The sequence below is a fragment of the Lissotriton vulgaris genome, chromosome 5 (assembly GCF_964263255.1).
Source record: "Lissotriton vulgaris chromosome 5, aLisVul1.2, whole genome shotgun sequence".
Taxonomy (NCBI): domain Eukaryota; kingdom Metazoa; phylum Chordata; class Amphibia; order Caudata; family Salamandridae; genus Lissotriton; species Lissotriton vulgaris.
The window spans coordinates 1,022,460,940-1,022,485,220 of NC_141693.1; the positions used below are offsets into that span (position 1 = coordinate 1,022,460,940).

The 24,281-nt window shown below is 45.9% G+C and overlaps 1 protein-coding gene across 2 annotated transcripts in view; it reads left to right on the plus strand.

The window, feature by feature from the left end:
- The window catches only part of ARMH3 (armadillo like helical domain containing 3), a 624,464-nt gene extending 619,355 nt beyond the window's left edge, over positions 1 to 5,109 (plus strand). For both annotated transcript variants that reach the window (XM_086922652.1, XM_086922653.1), the window contains one exon: positions 4,152 to 5,109. In XM_086922652.1, coding sequence (XP_086778778.1) covers positions 4,152 to 4,244 — 93 coding nt within the window. In that variant the 3' untranslated portion in view covers positions 4,245 to 5,109. The remainder of the gene's footprint in view (positions 1 to 4,151) is intronic.
- Positions 5,110 to 24,281: the final 19,172 nt, after the last annotated feature.

Consider the following 24,281-nt stretch of genomic DNA (forward strand, 5'->3'; position numbering starts at 1 on the left):
AGAATAATGCAGAACTGCAACTGAAAAAGAAGGAAATTGACATTTTTAATCATGGGGTGATGGTAGTGAGGGTGACACTTTGGTCTTCCGTTATTTTTTAATGGAATTCACTTGTATCTGCACATCCCTCATAAAATAACTGATTAAAGACTATTTTCTTAAGAGCTGTATTGGGTTATATTTTTGTGAGGCCAGGGACCCACAACGTTAGCCCCTCAACCCATATTGTGTAAATTACATTTCAGTTTGTCCAGCTATAGCCATAGAAGTACACAAAAAAAGTGATGAATTAAATGCTTGAATTAATCTCAACCACTAGTAATTACTTGGGTCGCATCTCAGTCCATCATTAAGGTGCACACCATGCCTCCTCAGTTTGGACCCAGGCATATCCAGTCTTGACCCTGCTCCAGTGACTATAGTCCAGCCCAAACTTCTAGCTCAGGTGCTCCCTAAACCGGAACAAAAGCAATCGGGACCAGTTACACCCTAGTTACGGTTCATCAGTCAGTTGTAGCTTGGTTCCAATCACAGTGTGTATGGGGCATTTGTCTGGCCATGCTCGTCCCACTTAGGGTGACATACTAAAAAATCCAAAAATTGATGGATAGAATGCTTGAATTAATCCCAGCCATTGGTAGTGTCCCGGGCCACATCCCAGTCCATATTATTCTCAACACCATGCCACCTCAGTTTGGACACAGACATATGCAAATCCGTCTTGACCCTGCTCTGTTGTGAACAGTCCAGCTGGAACTGCCAGGCCAGGTCATCCCTGAACTAGAACACAAGCAACCCATGACCGGTTTCTCCCTAGCTAGGGCTCATCAGCCAGTTATAGCTTGGTCACCATGGAAATGCGCACTACATATTTTGATGAGGTACTTGAACATAATGGTTGACTTTTTGATTGTATGATTTGGACACTTCACTGTACCTTGCAGGGGGCCCCCTAATGTATTGTAAAGCCACTGGGCCTTTGTCCTATACTAGACCCTTCTCCCTCTCAACTACTTCCTGAAAAAGGAAAATTTCAAAATGCTTACCTTATCTCAAGTGCAGTCTGCCCTCAGTCCTGGAGAATGGATAGCAGCATTGGACTTGTAGGACTCCTACTTCCATATTCCAGTCCACTCTGCCCACAGGTGTTATCTGCAGTTCACAGTAGGCCAAGAGCATTATCAGTTTGGTATGCCCCTTTCTGGCATTTCAAACGCCCCTCTGGTGTTTACCAAGGTGATGGTGGTGGTTGCAGCACATCTGCGGTGGTAGGGGGCTTCCAGTCTACCTCGACAAGTGGCTGTTGAAGGTGGGCTTGCCCTAGGCAGTCATGTCCCACCTCCAGACTACAGTGGACATACTGCACTTGTTCGGTTTTACTATCAACGTGCAAAAGTCACACCTGACTCCCTTTCAAATGCTCCCTTTCATTGAAGCCGTTCTGGATACAGGGAAGTTTTGGCTTATCCTCTGGAACAGCGAGTCCAAGATATTCAGGCAATGATTCTGATGTTTCAGCCTCTATCCTGGATTTCGATGAGACTGACTCTGAGGCTCCAGGGTCTCATAGCCTACTGCATCCTGCTGGTGAAGCATGCCGTTGGCATATGAAGTCTCAGTGGGTGCAGCCTCTGGGGAATCTCTCCAACCTGGTCCAGATATTTGAGAGACCTGCAAAAGATCTGAAGTGGTGACTCACGGACCATGATTGGATCAGCATCTGATCCCTCTCCCTTCCCCACCCAGAACTCACAGTAGTGATAGTTGCATCACTCTTGGGTTTAGGCGGCCATCTGGGAGAGGTGAAGATCAGGAGCCTCTGGTCTCCAGCAGAATCTCAGATTCACATCAATCTGTTGGATCTGAGGGCAATCTGGCTAGCACCGAAAGTCTTTCTTCTGTCCATTACAGGAAAGTTCTTTCGACAACAACACTGCTATGTAGTAATGCAACAAACAAGGTGGGGTGGGTTGTGGACCCCTTGTTAGGAGGCCCGTCCTCTCTGGACATGGGGACATGGCTGGAACATCAGGGCATTTTCCTGGTGGTTCAACATGTGGCAGGGTTCATTGAACACCAGAGCAGACAAACTCAGCAGTCAATGGCTTGTGGACCACAAAAGAATTCACCATCTGCAGGTGATGCAAGTTCTCTTCACATATTGGGGAGAACCTTGATTAAATCCATTTGCCACCTCTGAGAATGTGCAATGTCAGCACACTACGTCTCGAGTGGAGCTCAGGACTCCTGTATGAGTTCTCAGAAGCACATGGGGCCCCTTTCTCAGCCCTAGGAGTCCCCTGGGACCCCATCCCCCAGGGCCAAACATATTTATATTAGGGGATGGGGGCACGTGGTCCCCAGCGCCACAAGCCCCAATGGACTCCGGGGAACACGCCCCCCAGGAGTATACATAAATTATAGGGCAGACGGGCGAGTGGGCGCAATCCCTGAGCCTTAGTAGGCCCAGGGGACCCCATCAGGTTAACTAGGCATTGACTTAATACCCTGCCTAGTAGGCCCAACCTACTTAAGTAGTATCTTTTGAATTTGGCTATACTCTGCATCACTATTATCCATTCTTTAAATAGGAGGTGGTTGGGGTCAATTTCTCCTTCCTTTTTTTTCTCTATGGTATGCCTAGCAGCAAGCGCATCCACAAATAGGAGATGCCATTTGCAGACATGCAAAGGGTAGGTAAAGTGTCAGAACAGTGCCATTTAGAAGTTATTGCAAGTTATTGCAACTCCTTTTCCAACAGTCCTCTACTAAAAAATCTGTGATTTTACTCCACAAATCGCTATAACAAGGGCAGTCTTTCATTATGTGCGCCCATGTGCCAAATATGAGGCAACTTTTACGGTTGTGGTCATTGTCGAGCTGATTTGTAGATTAGCATTATGTAACATGAGCAATTGAGGTATCACAGTGCTGTTGTGTTGCAGAATCAAGACACTTGGTAGAGAAGCGTAAAGGACATATTTACAATTTAGTACATTGATCATTGTTAACTAAAACTACTGGCTTCAAGCCTTTGCAATGGCTGCAGAAAACAGGTGTTGGTCAAAGACCGACATGAAATTTGTATTTGGGCTCCAGGCACAACTCCAAGTCGGTCGATGAGATGAGTGCACGCAAATGCACCCAAAGGTGTCCATGCCCGCAAATATAAGCTGTACCTAACTGAAAGCAGTAAGACATATTTGGCCTCCTTAAAGTCCCTCTCTCACTCCAAGTCGAAGGCCCAGATCTGCTCCTGCTTGAGAGTCTTCTCCCGCAAGAAACCTTCTTCCTGGTCAATATGCTGCATTGAGACCTGAATTTGGCATTCAGGTACTTGATATGCACATCCTTTGTTGCTTATTTAATTTTTTGACAATTAAGACAGTATTCCTCATTGCAATTACTTCTGAACGCCTTGTCAGTGAGCTACACACTCAGTAAAACTTCCATATACCATCTTCTTTCCTGATAAGTTGGTGCTGTGAACCTGAGCCTCTTTGTTGCCAAAGGTGGTGTCACCCTTCCACGATGGACTGTCTATCACTCTCCCAGCATTCTTTGCTGCACCCCCCTCCTCTACGGAAGAGCAGTAGCTTCACTTTCTAGACCCAGAAAAGATCTTAGTTTTTATATCAAGAGCATGAAGGAGAACTAGATGGAAAATCCGCTTTTTATTGGCTTTGCCTGTGCAAAAATGGGTAAAGTGGTCCAGAAGCTAACCTCGTATACAAGAATCGTCATGAGCACAAAACATGGTATTCCAAAGCTGCCTGCTAAAAAAAAACCTTGAGGCTCATTCCACCAGAGTCTAGGCTGCCACAAGGATGTTGGCAAGAGATGTTCCTGTGGAAATCTACCAAGGCTGCATCATCGGCGTCCGTACATGTTATTTTATTGGTTACCCCTCATAGCATGTATAAGCAACTGGTTATGGATCCATTATTACATGTAAGTAATTTTGTTTTTGCAATGTGAACCTATTCTAGATTCACATGCTGTGCATTGGTTCACCATATAATGGTTGATGGCTAGAAGGGCATGTATTGCATGGAGGTGATAATGTGCATCTTCTATAGAGAACACAAAGAAGTCTGTAAGTTACGTTCATAATTGACCTTTAAATAAATGGAACATTTATTTCGTTGTAGGCTCGTTCTATCAGCATCAATGTACGGCGGAATCTCGCATTTAATACATTAAGCCAGGAAGTTCTACTTAAAGAATTCTCTACCATCTCCTGAAATGGATACACCATTGGATCGCGCCATTCCTTTGTGGACTTTCAATACTGGAGTACGTCTTACTACAGGGCTTCCGGCTTGTGGCCCACCTTCCAATTCAGCGACGTCTACTGAACTGACAACACAAGCAAGCACTTTTGTGAGGAGGGCATCTGTGCTGAAGCTAACCCCGCAAATACTTTATTCTGAAAGACTATAGGGGAAGTAATTAGCCAGATAATGAATGCATCAGTTTTTATCTTTGTCTCCTGGTGTGCTTTTTTTTTTTAAATTGTGAGACTGCTGTCCGAATTTGGTTTAAGTAATCTACATCTTGTCAGGCGGGGTTGGTAGAGGGATGCAGAGAGATATGAGGGGTGTGGTGTTTGATAATCCTTTGTCTAGTGGAATGTGTTTTCGGTCCCAGAGCTATAGAAAAGAAGTGATTCCTGGATTTTTCAGTAGATAAATGTCCCTTAATTGAAGTCCAAGTTGGCCGGAAGCAAAAAGCAGCACAATTAAGTCTTAACTTCTCGCTTAAGGACTCTTCAGAACCATTTGAAGCGGAATATGTGTGTTAAAACTTAACCTCCCTGGCATTTCCTTCTTTAATAATTCAAGCTGATGACTGTTGTTCCACTGTGAACGTGATGTCCATAGAAGCATCTAATACACAAACTTGGAAGAGGAGGATACAAAAAAACTGTGGCACCAAGTATTATTTATTTTTAACACATTTTGACTCCCCCCCCTAGTTTGATGGATCCACGAGCTAAAATGATTAAAGAACAGATGCAATCTCATGTATTGCATATAAATAAGTATACTATTTGTTTTCTTCTAATGTGCTGCATTAAGTCATTAAACAGAAAAACCATGTAGGAAGGTCTTATTAAGTGTTGTGTTTTTATCACCTATACAGTTGTACAAGTAGAATATCTCAGATCATTAGTACGTAGCTCTGGATTATTGTCTGCTATCCTTCCCAAAATGTACTGTCCTAAGAAGAATGACCAATCTGAATTGCTTCCATATGTAAGCCACTTACTGTATTTGTCATTAGGTCTTGCCTAAGACGGCGCATGCTTTGCCTGTTGCAAGACATTTTGTTATCTTACAGTTGGCTTGGAGCCCACTTATTGCTTACCACTGGATTGCTTCATTGTCACTAATTTTATTACTTTTTGTTTGTTAGCTGTGTGGGCTTTCTTTCGTCTTCTTATGTTTGTCCCTCCGCTGGGGCATGGACGCGTTACTATGTTCCTCCACTTCTTGCTTTTTCAGGTTCTACTTTTGTCTTTGTTTAGGCACTCATGGGTTTTCCAGTTGTCTCACTTGTGTGCATTAACCCCTCCCCTCTGCTGACTCTGTAAACCTCTCTCACACCCGTTTGTGTCTCGCCTCTTCCCCTGTCTTGCCTTCTCGTTTGTGATTTCTCCCTGCCAGCTCAACATCGCTTTCTTTCCCTTATTTGATCCTCCCCTCCTGCGTCCCTGTATTGCTTCTGCCCCCACTCATACCCCATGCTACTTTTTTTGTGTATGTTTATTTTTTGTCTATTTAGTTACTGACCCAAATCGGATTGGTACCAAAAACAAAAAAAAGCATCCATGCCAAGACCTCCTTTTTGTTTTTAATTCCTACAGCATAGGGGATGTTGTGCTGCCTGACTAAAATGATCAGCAAAGTCAATAGGCCCCAAAGAGGAGACCTATTGGCTTTGCCAATGTGTTGTTAACATACTTTGGCCCTCATTACGAGTGGCCCGTGATCCCTATCAGGACGGTAACAAGAATTACTGGTCAAAGTTTTGCAGTATTAAAGTATTAAAGTATCTAGTATACCCTGGTTGAGTAATACTGGTTGAGTAATACTGCATGTTGTATCAATGGCAAATCTTCCCGGCTATACCTCGAGTAGCTTGTCCCCAGTCAATGAAATGAAATGAGGTTGTGGGTTTACATTTGGAAAAATGGTGGGAAGCATTGATATTTGCACTTTAGCCCCAATACATAGGAGTTCCCAGGAGACCAACTTGTGATTTCCCCAAACATAGTATCACGGAAGTCCCCATTATTGGCAATAGTGATCCATTTTACTGGGCCACTCGTATTTAGGGCATTAGTGTCTCACTTTGATGGAAACTGTATATGGTATTACTCCGTGCCCTCATTTTTTTCTACAAAACTATTTTGTTTCTTACTAAAATCAAGGTGAATATAGATATCTTATCTCGTAAATCTTTTTATCTACATTGTGAATGCCTTTTGAGACCAAAATAACAGATGTTGAGTGGATGGGCACCGAATGCCACTTATTTTTTTGAAGCAAATCCAAGGATTATTTTTCATTCATGAATAAATTGTGCTATGGAATTGGCCTGATGCAAGTAATACAGGATGCAAAAGATGCTCAAGAATGCTGTGGATGTGATGCAATGAATGGGGTCTTCCTGTGGCTACCCCTCGGTCCACGGCTTAGTGAGGTGGTTCTGGCCACAGGGATCAACATCCCTTTACGTCCTCTTGGTCCTGGCAGAAGTCCACTGCTACCAGGCTCCTGGTATTGCGGTCACAGGCAAATTTTACAGTGGACAGTAACTCGCCTTCTGGGCATCCAAGCTTCTCTCTGACGACTCTACTGGGTCTAGCAGACTCGGATGTACTTTGACCATTGGTTCCTGGTCCTTGGTGCTGCACAGCAACGAGGAGCAACAATAACAAGATCTGGGCTACCAATTTGCCCCAGCAGACTTCTTCAGCTATTGTGGCCCGGTGCTGCGAACAGGAAGTTAGCCAACTGACTCTTGGAGTCTCTTATGTTGGCTGGGCTTTGGAAACAAATTCTCCAGAAGCAGGACACAGCTTGCTAGATCTCTTCTCCTTTGCTAGCTATCTGATAGTGAAGGTGCAGTCCACGTCAGTGCAGCCTCTCTTCACCAGGCTATTGGTGCATCAGGGCAGTCCTTCTCCAGTCCTTTGAGATTTGAGGTCTAGGTGTCAGGGGTGGCCTTTTTGTGCACAGAAAATGCCCCCGGGGTGGACTTAGTGGCTAGTGGGCTACTAGATTACATACCCCCTTATGACCACTTCCTGCAAAGCGTGGCAAATGACTGCCCCAGAGTTCTTCCATCATGTCAGAACCCTTCTCTTGGCGTGTAGAGCTTCCTAGCCCAACCGAGAGGTGTGGCTATAAAGGGTGCTACACGTCCCTGAAAAATCTGTTTGGCAACAGGTTTCCATTTTCCTTCCTGAGTGCCATCCTGTCAACCTAAACAGTAGAGCAGCCACTCTCCCAAGTGTTCACCATTTGCCCTTCAAAGGTGGCCTCTCCTTTGAAGCTCAACTTTTTGGCCAATAACTGTGTGGCTTCCTGCAAGATAGAGGTAACACCGCTCTACTGTGCAGGTTTCTATTCTGTTCCCATGTGCAGCGGTAGATGGAGACAGATGATTTAGGGCAATAAAGTGGCAACTTTATTGTAAAAGTTCCACACTGCAACAAGTTACATTATTTTGACTTGAACATCAAGTCGAGCTGTTTCATACCTTAAAGTATCAACTTTGCTGGGGACGCTGACTCCGATTCTGTTATCCTTCTTCTGAGCTTCTCCTTGCTTTAGCGCCACTGAACTGAACCCAATTTACAGCTGGATCACCTTTGTTATTCTTAAGGCGGAGTCTCGCTCCCATAAAATTACGTGGAGGATCAATCCCCTCCTTTTCTTTCTTTATACACTGCATCACCTTTACCTGAGATGGAGAACTCTTTTTTGTCTTGATTCCCGCATTTCTACTTAGGTTTTTTTCTATAGATACGTATTTTACCTTGATCCTGGTCTCTTGTTCCTTAAATTTGAGGTCCTCCTAGTCGGACTTCAGATTTAGGCTCGTCCATCGTTGTTAATGAACTACCAATACATTTTGATATGTTTCTAAATTTTGTATTGTGACATGCCTTTGTGTTTTGGACAGCTCCCTGGGTGTATATATATTAGCGACTCATAGCGCATGTTATTTACTGTGATAGAGAATTTCTGTTTTGAGTAGCTTACTTTTTCCCCTGATTTTTCTCTACCTTATTCGCTTCAGGGGCCCCCTCTGATTGAGTGTCCGTAAAGGAGGGAAAGCTCTGCAGAAATGGACTCTGTTGTGGTGGATAGTCCTGTGTATTAAAGTCTGCTGGGCCTCATTTATGAAAAGTGACGCATCGCTGCGTGAAAACAGCGGTGCGTCACTTTTCACTGCGCACTCCTTGCGACCCAAATGATGCGTCATATTTAATGTATGGCGCATCATGTCGCAAGGACTTACAGATACGTCAGTATTTCTGACGCATCTGTAAGCGCAAAAGTGACGCATTGCTGGAGTGTGTCACAAAAGTGACGCATCTCCAGCAATGCGTCCTTTCACATGGGGAAAGCCCCATGTGAAAGGGCTTGCGTCAGTCTTACGCCTGCTGTCAGGCAGGCGCAAGATTTTGACGCAACAGCATCCTAAAAGTGACGCAGTGAAATCTCATAGATTTCACTGCGTCACTATTACGAGGCTTTTTGCGGGGGAACGCCCCCTCTGCATTCATTATACCTGACGCAGGTATAATGTGGCGCAGGGGTTTAAAAAGTGACGCATCTACCTAGATGCGTCACTTTTTAAATATGGCGCAACAAGGCGCATGTTTTACGCCGCAGATGCGTCACAAAAAGTGACGCATCCACAGCGCAAAACTGACGCAAGGCCTCATAAATGAGGCCCTGCTATACTTTGGCCAAAAATCTTCTTAGGAATGTCTGAGAGCCCAGTCTATCAGGGCTAAGGCTGACACGTGGAGTGTCTGTCCTTGACATTTCAGTCCCCAGCGTGGGTATCGTCGTGCACTTGTTTACGAGGCACAACTGCCTTCACAACCAGGTCCAACCGGAATGGCATTTTGCCCATTTCGGCCTGCAGGATGTTCTGGTCAGCCCATTCCACATACCCTCCACTTTCAGGAGCTGTAGGTTTGGCATCTATTCTAAAGGCGAATATTATGTGGTTAGAAGTATCCATCAGCAGAACAAGTTAGTAATGCTCTTTCTGGTGGAAACTCTATCTAGCCCAGCACTCGAAGTGCATTAAAAGAAGTAAGAGAACTGTAATGCTGTGTACAATAGGGCGGGGTCAAAAGCATGGCTAAAAACATAATATTCTCTAACTTTTTTCGGTCTTTCAGATTCAGGTATGTACATATAAAATAACACACAGTTTAAATGTAAAAAAGTTCAAGTTAAGGTAATCATTGGGAAATGCACCATTGTACTTTAGTAAACCCCTATTAGTAAATGCACTGCAAAGGCCTGAGTCTGTAACCAGAGAGCCACACACTTGAATCCTGATTGGAGCAGTGGAGAATAGTTAGGAGTGTAACACAGACTCCTGTAGCCCCTCCGGCACAGGGGCCTGTGTTACACCTCTTTAAAAAGCATACACTTCTTTGCTCAACTGGTAACTCCTTTCCAATACCACTCAAAAAGAATAAATCTGTCTTATCAGGAAGCATCAAGTGATTCCATTAAATAAAGCCAAAACCGCCTTCTGAGCTCCCTTTACATTTACAGGTTGGCCCGTTGTGCACATTTACACTTGTTTCAGGCAAGCGAGAACTTTGACAAGAAGGATTGTTTACCTGTCTGTTTCACAGCACAGGATACTCCCTGCCTTACACTGCAGATGAAGCATTTCAGCTCTTGGAATTAACCGCCCCAGGATGATTATCTTTTTACAGAAAGTAGGGAACTGTTTTCCTTAAATTAAAAAAGTATTGACACGTCGTGCCCCTCCGATCCCACCCACTTCGACCACTGATCTAGTCGCAGATTACTCATGGCCCTCCCATTTCCCCATTCATTGGATTGGTTGCTTTTTACCATAAAAAAGGTCCCAAATTAGAGATCTGTACATTGGTCCGGACGATTGTTTTGTGCTACAAGGATGTGGAAAAAGTCATGCAAGAAACTGTCATTGGGGTGCAGATATGGCACTTATATGCGGCTCCTTTCCGTCCCTTCCACACCAGAATCCAGAATGCAGAGACAAACTGCACTCTCTAGAGGCATGCACGAGCTCTGCTATGAAAATTTTCTTAATCTAGTCTGTCACCTGGGGAATATTCTAAAGGTGAGGAATATAGTTAGATTTGAGTACCCACCAGAAAGAGCAATACTAGTAAGTAACATCTGTGTAGAACATTTACCCCAGGATGCAGATGCATTAGTGATTGAGATCCCTTTACTATCATAAGGATAATTCAGGACTCTGAAAAAAAATCCACAGCTTTTTCTCCCGTTTGTTCTACAGTAAGAACTATTAGGGTTTTTCAAATAGGTATATTTGGCACTCAAGGGTGTGTCTGAAAGTTCCTAGGATTCAATGTGAAGTTGGTCTTATGTTTCAGAAATAAACCTAATACAAGAAAATGACAAGCTAAAGATGCCAAACATTCAGCCCCTCTTTTTCATTTTTTTTTATAAGTCTTTTTATTAAAGAAACAATAAACAATAGTACCATAAAAAACATCAACGCAAAAAAGAAGAGCAGTTGTCGAAATGAGCATATCACATAAACTAGACACGTTGTACATATGATCAATAAACTAAAAAGAAACAATACAGATAATGGTACGGGCACACAGTGACAATAAATCATTAAAGTGTCTCTTTATCAACGTTGTATGGGGAATCATCGTCAAAGGGGGTGCACAAAAACCCTCTTCTTTAGTTCCAGGGGCCCCATATTTTAGTCCATTTGCCTGTCAGCCCCTGCTCTCGTGTACCACCCTTTCGGCCTGCATGCACCAGTCCATGTCCTCCGCCCAGTCCTTATCTCGGGGCACAATTCCCCCTTCCACGTTCTGGCTATATTGTGTTTTGCTATGATACAGCCCAAAGAAACCCATATTTGTTCGGTGTGGTTGAGGTCAGTGGCGTCCCAAATATTTAAAATGCAGAGTCAAGGGGAGGATTCTATAGATTTCTGGCATATTCGGGACATGGTGGACAAAACCTCACTCCAATACTGTTGAAGAACTGGACAGTCCCACCACTGGTGCAAGAAAGTACCCAAGGAGCCACAGTCTCGGGGACAGAGTGGGAATACCTTTAGACCCATTTTAACAAGAGCTGTGCTGGTGTAAAAAGCCCTGTGGAGTATTTTAAGTTGTATAAGCTTAAAGCGAGAATGGATTGCCACCTCCATGGGAGATGCCAGGGCCTCTCTCCAATATTCGTCAGGTAAAGCCCCCACGTCATCAGACCATTTTGTGCGGAATTTATCGAGAGGCTCAGGTAAGTTATTGAGTATTTTGCGGTAGGTCAAAGAGATGGCCTTCTCTGGTAGGTAGTCGTCCAGAAGTCTATCCTCTAGAGGTGAAGAGACAGGCAGATCGAAACCCTTGGGAATGGCTTTACTTAACTCACTACACAGCTGAAGATATCGGAATGTTTCCCCCTCATGCAGCTGGTATTTTACTTGCAAATCACAGAATGGAACCACCGCACCTTTCGCCCACATGTCCCCTACTGCAGGAAGACCAATCCGGTCCCATTTGTCAAATCCAGGTTGACCCGAATGCATACCAAATTGGTTGGAGTTCAGTAGCGGAGTAACCCCCCCATATTTTACCCTTCCAAGCCAACGCAGCAGTTGCCATGCGCCAGATTGAGACAGTGGTGGAGGTCGGGGTAAAGATGGCTAGATGTCCAGGCCCCCCATATAACACCCGCAAGTAAAAGCCAGCCGCCATAGTGAACCTGTCCGTTCCGTACGCTGGGTCCGTAATGGGACGTGGGCCCAGTAATTGAGGATCACTAATTATGAGGCCCAGTCATATGTTTTAATTGCAGGGAGAGCAATACCTCCATCGTACCAGCTGCGTGTGAGTTTGGTCAGAGCAATTCGGGGCGTGCCGCTGTTCCATAGTAGTGAACAGACCTCGGAATCAATTCTTTGGAAATATTGAATCAGGACGGGGTAGGGCGTATTCTGTAGGGCATAGAGGAAATGGGGAAGTGCCATCATTTTAAAGAGGGCAGCTCTACCCAGTAGAGTAAGGGGCAGTGTCTTCTAGTGCTGCACGTCGGCCCGGAGGTGATGCAGGAAAGGGAGGAGATTCTTTTGGTGGAAGCCATCTGCGTCTCTCATGACATAGATGCCCAGGTAGTGAAAGCCGTCTGTGACTATGGAAGCATTGCAGCCCAGGAGAAGCCACGGGGGCTCCCCACTGAGGACATAAGTCAATGACTTGTCCCAATTAGTGGTGTAGCCTGACTATTTGCAAAAGAGAGTGAGAATATGCAGCACCACGTGAAGTGAAGATTGGGGTTTGGCCAAATACAAGATAATGTCATTGGCGTAGAGGGAGATTCTGACCAACCAATCCAGGGCCCAATTCAGTCCATGGATAGAGGTGTCACCTCTGATCCACAGCGCCAAGGGTTCTAGGGCCAGAGCGAATAACAATGGTGACAGGGGAAAACCCTGTCTCGTAGCCTTTCCCAACTCAAAAATTGCAGATCTGCCACCGTTTACCGAGACGCGAGCCAGGGGTTTAGCATATAATAGACTCACCCAAGACATAAAACGTGGGCCAAAACCGTACCTTTCCAGAGAAGCAAACAGAAAAGGCCACTCCATCATGTCAAATGCCATTTTGGCTTCTAAGGACTAAGCATGGGCGAATTTTGCGAATCTGGCGTTTGCGAATTTTGCGAATTTGCGAACTCGCAATCCGAAAAATCTGCGAATTCTCGCGAATTTGCGGATTTTTTTTTTGTGTTCGCAAGGATTTCTGCCAGTTCGCAAGGATTTCTGCCAGTTCGCAAGGGTTTTGTACCAGTTCGCAATTGCGAACTTACATGTCGGCTCGCAACGGTCACGATTATGTTGTTTCTACGTCTGGTTCATCATCACAGGTTCCCAGCACCCTCTGTTTCACCCCTGCCACCCTCTGTTTCACCCATGCCACCCTCTGGTACATCAATGCCACCCTCTGGTTCATCATCACTGTAGATTATGGGGGGAAAAAGCAAGCACACCTGCCTGCTTCAACTGACATGAATTAATTTGGGGTTGATTTATTAATGTGTCACTGTTTTAAAATTCCAGTCTGGCACCTGCTTCCTTATCTGTAATTTGCTTTCTGTTGCAGTGCAATTTTTTTTTCCAGGACCTTTGTGGCCTACTTGTAGCTATTCTATGAGCCTGCTGTGAGGGTCAGAGCAGGGTCATACAATTGTTGCAACTAGCAACTGAACTCTGGAGGGGCCCTTGTCAGGAAGCACTACAGGGAATGGTTACTAATGATGAGTTTGAACTTTTGAACCTGCTGAATGCTTTCACTATTGCAAAACTCGTTTTTCTGCAGAACAGCATTACAGCAACTGTAATGCCCCAAACAAGCTTATATGAGAAAGTTGATTTCTAATCCAAAAGTTATCCAAAGAAAATCAAAAGGCCTCAAATCCAAAAAAGTGCAGGCAAATGTCAACCTGAGGAGTTATTCTGATAGAAATCATCATTTTCAGAAGGTCTATGCTGCTTGCTAGTAGATTTCTTGTACAGAATTGCAATTTTTGTAATTTCGCGAGAGCAAGATTGTTGCTGCCCGCCGCACCTACATGTTCACAATTGCGAACTTACACCGCACGCCGCAAACTTGTATCACCAAGAAAAAAAAATCCGCTGCGTGCGAATTTGCGGATTTTCGGTAAATTCGCGAGCGTTCGCGGATTGCGAATTTCCCGAAAATCCGCAAAATCCGCGAGCGGAAAGGATTTTCCGCCCATGCTTACTAAGGACACAATTACCTCATCTTCTTGTATGGTGGGGGCTCTGCCATCACTCTGAAGAGGCGACGGAGATTGAGCGCCATATTTTCAGTCGGCATAAAGCCGGATTGGTCCGGGTGTGTTAATTTATGAAGATGGGGCGAGAGGCGGAGTGCCAGAAGTTTGGCCAGGATCTTGACCTCTGGGTCGAGGAGGGAAATCGGTCGATACGAACCAAATTGGTCCGGGGGTTTCCCGTTTTTGTATATGATCGCAATGTTAGCTAATCTCTGTGTTTTGGGCAAAATTCCTTTATCTACACTATCATCATACATCAGCACGAGAAACGGAGCCAGCACAGAAGAGACTGCTTTATAGAGCTCGATTGGAAGGCCACTAGGACCCATGGCCTTCCCGGACCGCAACGCACCAATAGCTTTAGAGACCTCCTGAGGAGTCAATGTGGTGTCAAGGTCTGTGACATCTTGACGGTCTAACCTTGGCAGGGGGAGGGTGGAAAGCAGTTCGGCTGCTTCCTCCTGCTTGGAGGTGGACGTAGGGACATAGTCACTCAAAATGGTTAGCAAAACTATCAGCGATCCCATTCCGGTTGCATCGCCTCACACCATTAGGAGCCACAATTTCAGCCACCCACCTGTTGGCCAACTCTCGCTTATCCATGCCAACAGTTTACTGGCCTTCTCTCCAATCTCATATATACGATATTGAGTGGTTTGGTAATGCGGTTGGGCTGCATCTCTAGCTATATCACTATATTCTTTTTGTTTCATTGCATGTTTGTGGGAGGTGTCAGAGGAAGTGGATGCGATTAGTTCGCGTTCAAGATTGGTTACCTCTAATTCTATATCCTCCAGTTGCTTACGCTTCTTTTTCCGGTGACCCGCCACTGCCGCCACCCCACACCCTTGAATCACTGTCTTATATGCCTCCCAGAGTGTCACATCCGATTCGACGGAGCCCTCATTTTTCGCAAAATAATCTGTTATGGCCTGTACCAGTTTATCCGTATCTCTGGCTTCTGAAGATACCATGGGTTAGGGCCATCTCGGGACGCGAGCGAGAAGGCACACCCCCGAAGTGAAAATGGCCTGCCCCTTGTAAGCTCTATGGCTGAAGAAAATTTCTATTTTGTTATGACAGAGGATATATATAAACCTTCTGTCTACATAGACTGCACTCTGTTGCAAGTTCGACCTGGCATTAATGCCTATATGTGTGTGTCTAAGAGGTCCACCACCCAACTATATGTGACCACTTTCTTCCAGTCATGAAAAAAGGGGAGGGAAGGTTGACAGTGCCTCACGAAAGCAACACCAGGGGGAGGATTCTACCAGGCTGGTACTCGCCTGATTCCTCACTTCTCATCATCAGCTACTGTCAACCCAGAAATAAAATGGGAGAAAAAGAGAGAAAGTGCATTCAAATCAAAAACCATTATGTGTTGTATGTGTTAGAACCCAGTGTGATATTGCCCGTTTCCCAAGTTAGTGGAGTACAAATATATCACAATTAAAAAGAGCAAGGCTAACTGGCAGCTGTTGTCTTTATTCTGTGCTGTTAGCTCACTCTGTTAAAAGTCAACCGACATGTTTCATCACTGTATCTTACTTTACCAGTGATTTCTTCAGGGTTTTGGGTCAGCACGTGAATTGCACCTTTTTGATTCTTCCCTTATTGTACCAGGTGGCCTCCTCTGACAAGCCTACCCGGCCCCCGTGGAAGAATGTATCGTCATTTACAAGCCCTAACTCAGTAGTGGGTCCTTGTTAACCGCCAAATGGTCGGTATCGCTAGCGCGTCCAGGTGTGGTCTGAGCTGGGTGAGCTCAGACCACACCTGGACGCGCTAGCGATACCGACCATTTGGCGGTTAACAAGGACCCACTACTGAGTTAGGGGCTTGTAAATGACGATACATTCTTCCACGGGGGCCGGGTAGGCTTGTCAGAGGTGGCCACCTGGTACAATAAGGGAAGAATCAAAAAGGTGCAATTCACGTGCTGACCCAAAACCCTGAAGAAATCACTGGTAAAGTAAGATACAGTGATGAAACATGTCGGTTGACTTTTAACAGAGTGAGCTAACAGCACAGAATAAAGACAATAGCTGCCAGTTAGCCTTGCTCTTTTTAATTGTGATATATTTGTACTCCACTAACTTGGGAAACGGGCAATATCACACTGGGTTCTAACACATACAACACATAATGGTTTTTGATTTGAATGCACTTTCTCTCTTTTTCTCCCATTTTATTTCTGGGTTGACAGTAGCTGATGATGAGAAGTGAGGAATCAGGCGAGTACCCGCCTGGTAGAATCCTCCCCCTGGTGTTGCTTCCGTGAGGCACTGTCAACCTTCCCTCCCCTTTTTTCACGACTGGAAGAAAGTGGGCACATATAGTTGGGTGGTGGACCTCTTAGACACACACATATAGGCATTAATGCCAGGTCGAACTTGCAACAGAGTGCAGTCTATGTAGACAGAAGGTTTATATATATCCTCTGTCATAACAAAATACAAATTTTCTTCTGCCATAGAGCTTACAACGGGCAGGCCATTTTTGTTGAGAGTATTTTGAGAGGGGGGCGGCCTGCTTTTTATCCCCCTAAGGCTCCTGTTAGTTGAGAGGACACCCCCGAAGTGAGCCAGGATAGGAGAGTGGTCAGATATACCCCTGGACAAAAAGTTGATGTCACTGAACATAGAAAGCTGTGTGGCTTGGCACAAGAGATAATCTATGCAGGACATACTACCACTGACCCCCAAAAGGAAGGTGTATTGCTTGTCGGAGGGGTGGTGTGCGCGCCATGCATACACCAGTCCCATGGCTGTCAGAAAGTCAGATACGAGTTTCCCTTGTGGTTCTCTTTGTCAGGGTGGTAAGTGATCCAAGTCCCCAGCCAGAGCAGCGTTACAGTCTCCCCCCAGTAAAGTGTCTCCTTTGGGTAGATTCAACATGTGAGTGCCCAAATCAGTCAGGGTGGAGGAGTGTAGCTTGGGGGGGTATGTATAGTGAGGTTACGTTGAGGGAGCGACCCTCCCACAATCCGGACTCTGTGACAAAACGTCCAGAGGGGTCGCGTGCAATTTTTTTAATCTGAAAAGGAAGGGAGGCTCGTGCAAGAATGCCCACTCCTCTGGACCCCCATGTGTAACCTGCGTGGGCAAGCAGTTTATAACTCCATAGATTTTGTGCACAGTATGTGGTGCCAGGAATATGAGTTTCTTGAAGCAACACGAGGTCGGGCATGGCGTTTGAGATATTGTAACACTATCCCCCTTTTAATCCAGTCACCCAGTCCGTTCACATTCCAAGAGATTATTTTGAGTCGACCCAGGGATGCAGAGACGATAGGAGTGCCACTCCTTTGCATCGGAGAACAAGATCCCCGCTTCCCACAGGGCGAAGGAAGCGACAGTGCTCAATGGGACACATCACCACACCGGGAAAGAAGAATAAGCGGGTCACGCAGGACCCCTTGCGAAAATCGGCACAACCCCCCGGGGAAACCCACAGGACCATAAAGGGAACCCCGTGTGTGTGACCACCCCAAAAGCATATCAGAAGTGTGCAGGGTAAATCGTCGTGTGTGCCGGAAACCCCCCGAAGTTGTATGTGACCTTGATAGACAGACTGCTCATAAAACATAACATAAATTGAAAAAACCCTTACTAAAATGCCCTGGAACCCCCCCCCCCACCCTGCCTCCCTGCAATGTTGACTCAGAAATGCCCACCGCCCCAATTTGCAAAGCACTTGTATACCCATAACTAGAACCATGTAGAGGGGAATGCTACACAACCAAACTACCCCAAGATTCGACCCTCCCCCGTACGAACAATTACATTTGCCCAAGATGAAACTCAAAGTGTCTTGTAGCCCCAAACTGGGAATATGTAGCTCCAATCACTCTAGGCGATATGTCCCCCAACCCCTCCCCAAAATCAGGCTGCAATTAAACACTAACAATGATCCTAGTGCGTTCATTATGGGAAACAACACATATGTTAAGCAATTTTCAGATGCAGAGTGTACCCCCCCTCCAAAACCAGGGAGCGTGGTAAGGGCCATCTTAGTCAGCGCCATAGCTGATCACTAAATACGGGGTGGGACCCCAGTTTGTGCAAAGTCTGCCAATACCTGGGTCTGAGGAACTCAGTCAATCTTTCCCCGAGGATGGTCGGATCCATGAGGGTGATCCTCAGATGAGCCATCACGGTCTGCGGAGGAACACCACCTCTCCAGCCAGTCCCAGGCCTCCCCCGGGGACTGGAAGATCAGCGACTTACCATCTGATTGCCCATGCAGTTTAGCTGGAAAGAGCATGGCATATTTCAAATTGTGGCCCCTGAGAACTCGTATAATTTCCAGGAAGGAGTGGCGTTTCTGCTGCACTTTGTAGGTGAAGTCTGGGAAAAACGTGATGCTCGAGTTCTTGAATTTGAGTGGAGGTCCAACTCTTGTAGCTTGAAGAATGATGTCCCGGGTTGCGAAAAATTGAAGATCTGCGCCAGGATGGGACGCGGCGGAGCGCCCAGCTTCGGAGGTTCCCCAGGTACCCTGTTGCGCTTTCGAAGGAGAAGTATTTGGAGAGGGATCGGGGTTGTAGATGATTTTGGATCAAGTCTTCAAAGAACAGATCAGCGGCCTGCCCCTCCGCCCGCTCGGGAACCCCCAGGATTCGCACGTTGTTTCTTCTTGCGCGCCCTTCATAATCTTCCAGTCGAGCCTCTAGGTAGGATGTCTGGGCCTGCAGTTGCTAGACTGTTGTTTCCAGCCAGGTCATGGAGTGTGGCGATGGAGCCTTCATTCGCCTTGACCCGCTCCCCCATGTTCCTCAGATCAAAGTGGATGAGGATGACATCTATAGAGACAGTGTCAATCTTGAGTTCTAATGCTGTACGGACTCCCTCGACTGCCTCCATGATGTCTAGCGGTGTCGGGCCCTGTCGTCAGGTTGCTCCCTCGCCTCCGCACCATCCTGCTTCCCCTCTGTTTCCTCGGGCTTGGAATGGGCACATTTTGACGGTCTTTGCATAGCGGATTGCCTGGGGCCTTTCGCTGTGGCCATTGTGTCCCGTTCCCCACCTTGGACTGGGAACCGTCGGATCAGGGGAGTGACAAGTACCGGATATGCAGCACAACAGACAATTGAGGTCAGTTCAGTTGTGCCAGTGACCCTTCGTTAGGGAGCAGTTTGTGGCAGTGGTTGTTTCTCAGGCAGGTATGGCACAGACACTGGAGGCCCCAGACCTCCCGAGGGGCTAATGGGCCCAAAGCAGTGGCACACGATGAAAGCCACCAGTAAATTAGGAAGGTGGTCGCATCTGTCACCGCAGAGAACACCCGGCCCCCTGCAGATCCCAACAGCAAAAAGGGGTGGATGGCGGATGAGGAAAACGTCTCTTGTAGTCCTGTATCACCAATGGGCCCCAATACAGTTTATAGGTGCAGGGGGTGTGCACAGTGACGGGGGCCTCCGTCTGTAGTTCACAAAGGAGCCGCTGGAGAAGTGCTGCGGGCCCCCGTGTGGCGTATGCACCCAGAGAGTGATGTCGGGAGCGCCACGGGTCTCCGTCGCTCGCTGGTAGTTTGTGGAGGCCCGCGTAAGCCTCTGTCCTCGAGAGAAGCAAAGCGGCAGCCGTCGGTAGTGGGGTCGTCTCTCGCAGGGCGTCCCCCAGGTTCGATCGCCTCCAACGCGCCAGCCGGCGGCAGGGGAAGCCATGCGACATCACGGCCGGGTCTTCACTCTCCTCCCGGCCGGCAATGCCAACAGCTGATTGTATCGGTGTAACGACCGGATTTTCGGACCAGATAGGATCAGCTCACCAAGACACCACCAACCCAGCCGAAATGCAACCACCTCCCTCCTCAGGACCCATCTATCCAGGCACCTGGGTACCTACCTGAGGATGGGGAACTCGCAATATACAAGCTCATATCATCAGAAACACCACTAAATCTATAGGGATTACTAGGAATACTCACTGATTACTAAGGACGTCCATGCCCTACACCACACTCATACCTCATAGTCTTGCGACCACATGGGCCCAGACTAATCTACCCTAGGGCAGTTCTGATTACTTACCATTACACACTGGCTACACCCAGTGCTCGCTCAAGATAGGCACTATATCCCCCCAGGGTTCTCACTATTTCATACAAACACAAGCCACAATCCTGTGGGTATACACACTAACCTCAGTCAGTGCTCTCATTAACGCCTCTTTCTCTAGAGACGATCTCATTACACACCAGTGTCCTCCCTGGTGCTCTCATTAACGCCACTTTCCCTAGAGGCGATCTCATTACACACCAGTGTTCCCCCTGGTGCTCTCATTAACGCCGCCTTACAACGACGATCACTTTCCTATGAATACCTTTAGCTCTCTCTCTCTCTGTTGGGAAGTTTCTCTCACTATTCACTAGGGGATCACTACTACAATATTATGAATAAAAGCCGAATCACATAGTGTATAACTTATTCTCTTAGCTCAAGGGCTCCTCTCTCCCTAATTATTCAGTGGTCATTTACCTGATCGGGGGTCGCTTCCGTTCGTGCACTGACACCTGACTAGAAAAAAAGGTTACCTGCTCTATATAAGAACAAGGCATACGCTGGTTCACTAAGAACTGGGGTATCTTTATTACAATAACAATAACAATATAACACTATACTATAACACATAGCCTGAAAAGTAAAATGGGAATAGACACATACACAGATCTGCGGGGTCTCTGTAAATCTTTATTACTATACCACATCCACATGTAACTAACAGGGACTGTAAATAGACTGCACACCGCTGAAAGAAAAAGGATTAGCAATACAGTAGGGGAATTTAGCCTAGGAAATAAAAGACAAGATTAAGGTGTAAGTGTAAAGCAAACTAGTTTAGAATACCTCCCCCTATTAGGAGGAATGTTTTTCTCTCTCTCTGGTGGAATCAGGGCTCTCTCTCTCCCTCCGTCACCACAGCTTCACTCCTCTGGCTCAACTGCTCCAACTGGCAGCTTCAACTCCTCCATCTGACTGGTAACTGCTTTAATGCATCCTGATAAACTAGCAGCTCCAGCTGACAGTTCCAACTTCGTTCATCTGACTGCTCTCTCCAGCTTCAGCAATTATCTGCCTTCTCTCTCCATTCCAGAAAACCAATTGAACTGAACTGTTCTCTTCAGCTCCAAAAAAACATCTTACTTCTCTCTCTCCAAGAACCGACTGACACTCCTCTTCTCCTGCACTTCGCTAATATGGAATGCTCTCCCCTCATGGAAATTTCCAACAGAGGGCTGCCTCCCACCGAATTCCTGTGCCAGCTCCAGGGCTCTCCGCGCAAACGCAGTGGCCATCTGCATGTTACGTCTGGGCCCAAGAGACAAACACATTCTTCCGATAAGAACCAGTCTCGGCTGGTTTTCCCCTAGCGAACAACACCTCATAACTAAAACATCACCTTTACCCTGCAAGCATCTCAGTCTGCAGGGACAAAAAGCAAAATGGAGTCTCTCTAGTTCTGGGCCTTGTAGGCCTGAGAAGGATGAAATAACACTTAGCTCTATCAGAAAACCTACACAAACCATACCAATATGTAATATAAAGTCAGGACTACAGGATCCACCCTCTACTATAGGTAGGATGATGAAAGGACACATAATTATGTCAAAGCCAATAGGCAATAGATGGATTAGAGTCAAGAATAAGGGATCTATCATCATATTAAGCAGCTATCCTCTAGTTTATGCTTCTAGGTCTGGAAAAAGGCCTTAAAAGGACCAACATAAGGCAAGAATAGAGATTCAGGATGGTAGCAAGCTTAAAGTCACCATCACTCAGAAATAGAGCCAAAAACCCGGTCAGCACAATCGGCAAATGGGGTTCGATTTACATTGGTGATGGATCGGAAGGATCCTTGCCTCCGGGCTTGTCAGCGGCATCTAGAATTGCAGGCAAATGGATAAATGTAACGGATGAAGGGCTAGATTTAGTCGGTGGCCGACAGGAGCTCTATTCCAGTGCGGCCATCTTGGGTGTTGGCTAACTACCATCCCCCCCACCCCCCCTTTTTCTATTTTTAGTAATGGAGTCCTGAAAGATAAAATCAAGTGCTAATGCAATCCTCTAGATCATTATAAATCTGGTACAAAACCCAATACAATACACATTGCCATCACTGAATACGACAAAGCCTGTATGACACTCCTGAACAACAGAGCAAATTACTTGCTCCTCAACATGGACCCTACCACAAAAATGAAGGCACGCATTAGAACCTTTGTACAGGAAACGGAGACTGATGGTCACATCTCCCCGCATGAAGCAGCATTTCTCATGGCAGGGGGACATACTATACCCTACTTTTACACGCTGCCTAAAACACATAAAAATGTAGTCCCACCTCCAGGTAGGCCAATAGTATCAGGGATCGGGTCAGTTCTGGAACCCCTATCCACATTTTGTGACTATTACTTGAAACCACTTGTACAGAACTCTAGTACCTACTTAAAAGACACCAAGAGTTTACTCAAATTACTGAATGAGATCACTCTAGCAGAAAACTCAGTAATATTGGTAACAATGGACATAGAGAGTCTGTACACCAGTATCCCACAGGAAGACACACTACGGGTACTAGGAGAAGCATTAGACAAGGTAAACTGGGAATACACTACCCCCAAAGATTTCATCCTTAAATGTGCAAGAATGGCACTCAAAGAAAACTACTTTGAGTACAAAGGACAACTGTACCTCCAATGCACTGGGACCTCAATGGGGAGTACTTTCGCTCCTAGCGTAGCGGGTTTGTATGTTTACGATTTTGAAACAAAGCACATCCTACCAGCAACTAACCCCTTCGCCTCCTCCATAGGATTATGGAGGAGGTACATCGATGACATTCTTCTGTTGTGGACAGGGACGGAAGCTAGTCTCCTCCAGTTCCTAAATTGGGTGAATACTCTTGATCCCTTCTTGAGGTTTACTCATAACTTCAGCAGAGAATCGATCATTTTCCTTGATGTGGTAATCAAGATAGAGGGAACCTCTCTCACAACTGTGACCCACCACAAACCGACGGCGAAAATCAACCTTCTTGATTTTAGGAGTTTCCACCCAAGGCCTTTAAGGGAAAACTTGCCCTATGGCCAATTCCTACGGCTAAGAAGAAATTGTAGTAATATTAACGACTACAAAGAACAGGCCAAGGAGCTAACAGAAAAACTAAAACAAAGAGGTTACCCTGAAGGAATACTCAAAAAAGGCCAAACTAGAGCACGAAATCAACCTCGAGATGCACTCCTAGAGGACAATGTAAAGACAACCACGGAAGTACCACTCACTTGTGTAACCACCTACAGTACCCTCTCAGACACAGTCAAAAAATCCATCAATAAGAATTGGAGAACTATCACGAGCAATATGAGTAACTGGGAAAAACCTCTTTTCTCCTTCAAGAAAGGCAGGAGTATAAAAGATGCCTTGGTGCATACAAGACCATTGCAAGGCTCTACTGTAAATACTGTCACCAGGTCTATCACAGAAGCTTGGCACCTACCCCCAGTTACGGGTCACTTTCCATGCACAGACTGCAGTGTCTGTCATCTGACCACTCACTCCAAACAACTTAACTTGGAACCTGGAAAAGTGTGGACACAAAAATCCCACACAAACTGTAATTCAACAAACGTGATTTACTTGATCACCTGCCCCTGCGCAAAACGCTACGTGGGGATGACCACCAGGAAAGTTAAAACACGCATCGGTGAACACCGTAGCAACATTCGATGCAAAATAATCACCACAAAACTCAGTGAACACTACCTACAAGCCAATCATACTCCTAATGATATGACCTGGACAGTGATCGAACAGGTCAATTGTGTTAAAAACAGAGACAACATATTGTTTGAAAAGGAACAGCGCTGGGTCTATAGACTCAGCACCCATATCCATGGACTAAATGACCAAATTCCGTGGACTAGCGTCCTAAAACACTAATCAACTGAAGTTCTGTTGCTATCCCACCTCCTTGCTGTGAATATTACAACTGAACCTGTTGGCTCTTATTGTTCATAAAAAGCTGATATTAGCAATATTAAATAAATTACTTCCACCTCTGATAATTTATTCAGTCAAACATTATCAGGGACTCCACACTAATGCTGTTCCCTTAGCGTTTTCGCATTGTCCCGCTTTGTACTATTTGTACACAAAGGCGGACCCCGCCCACTCCA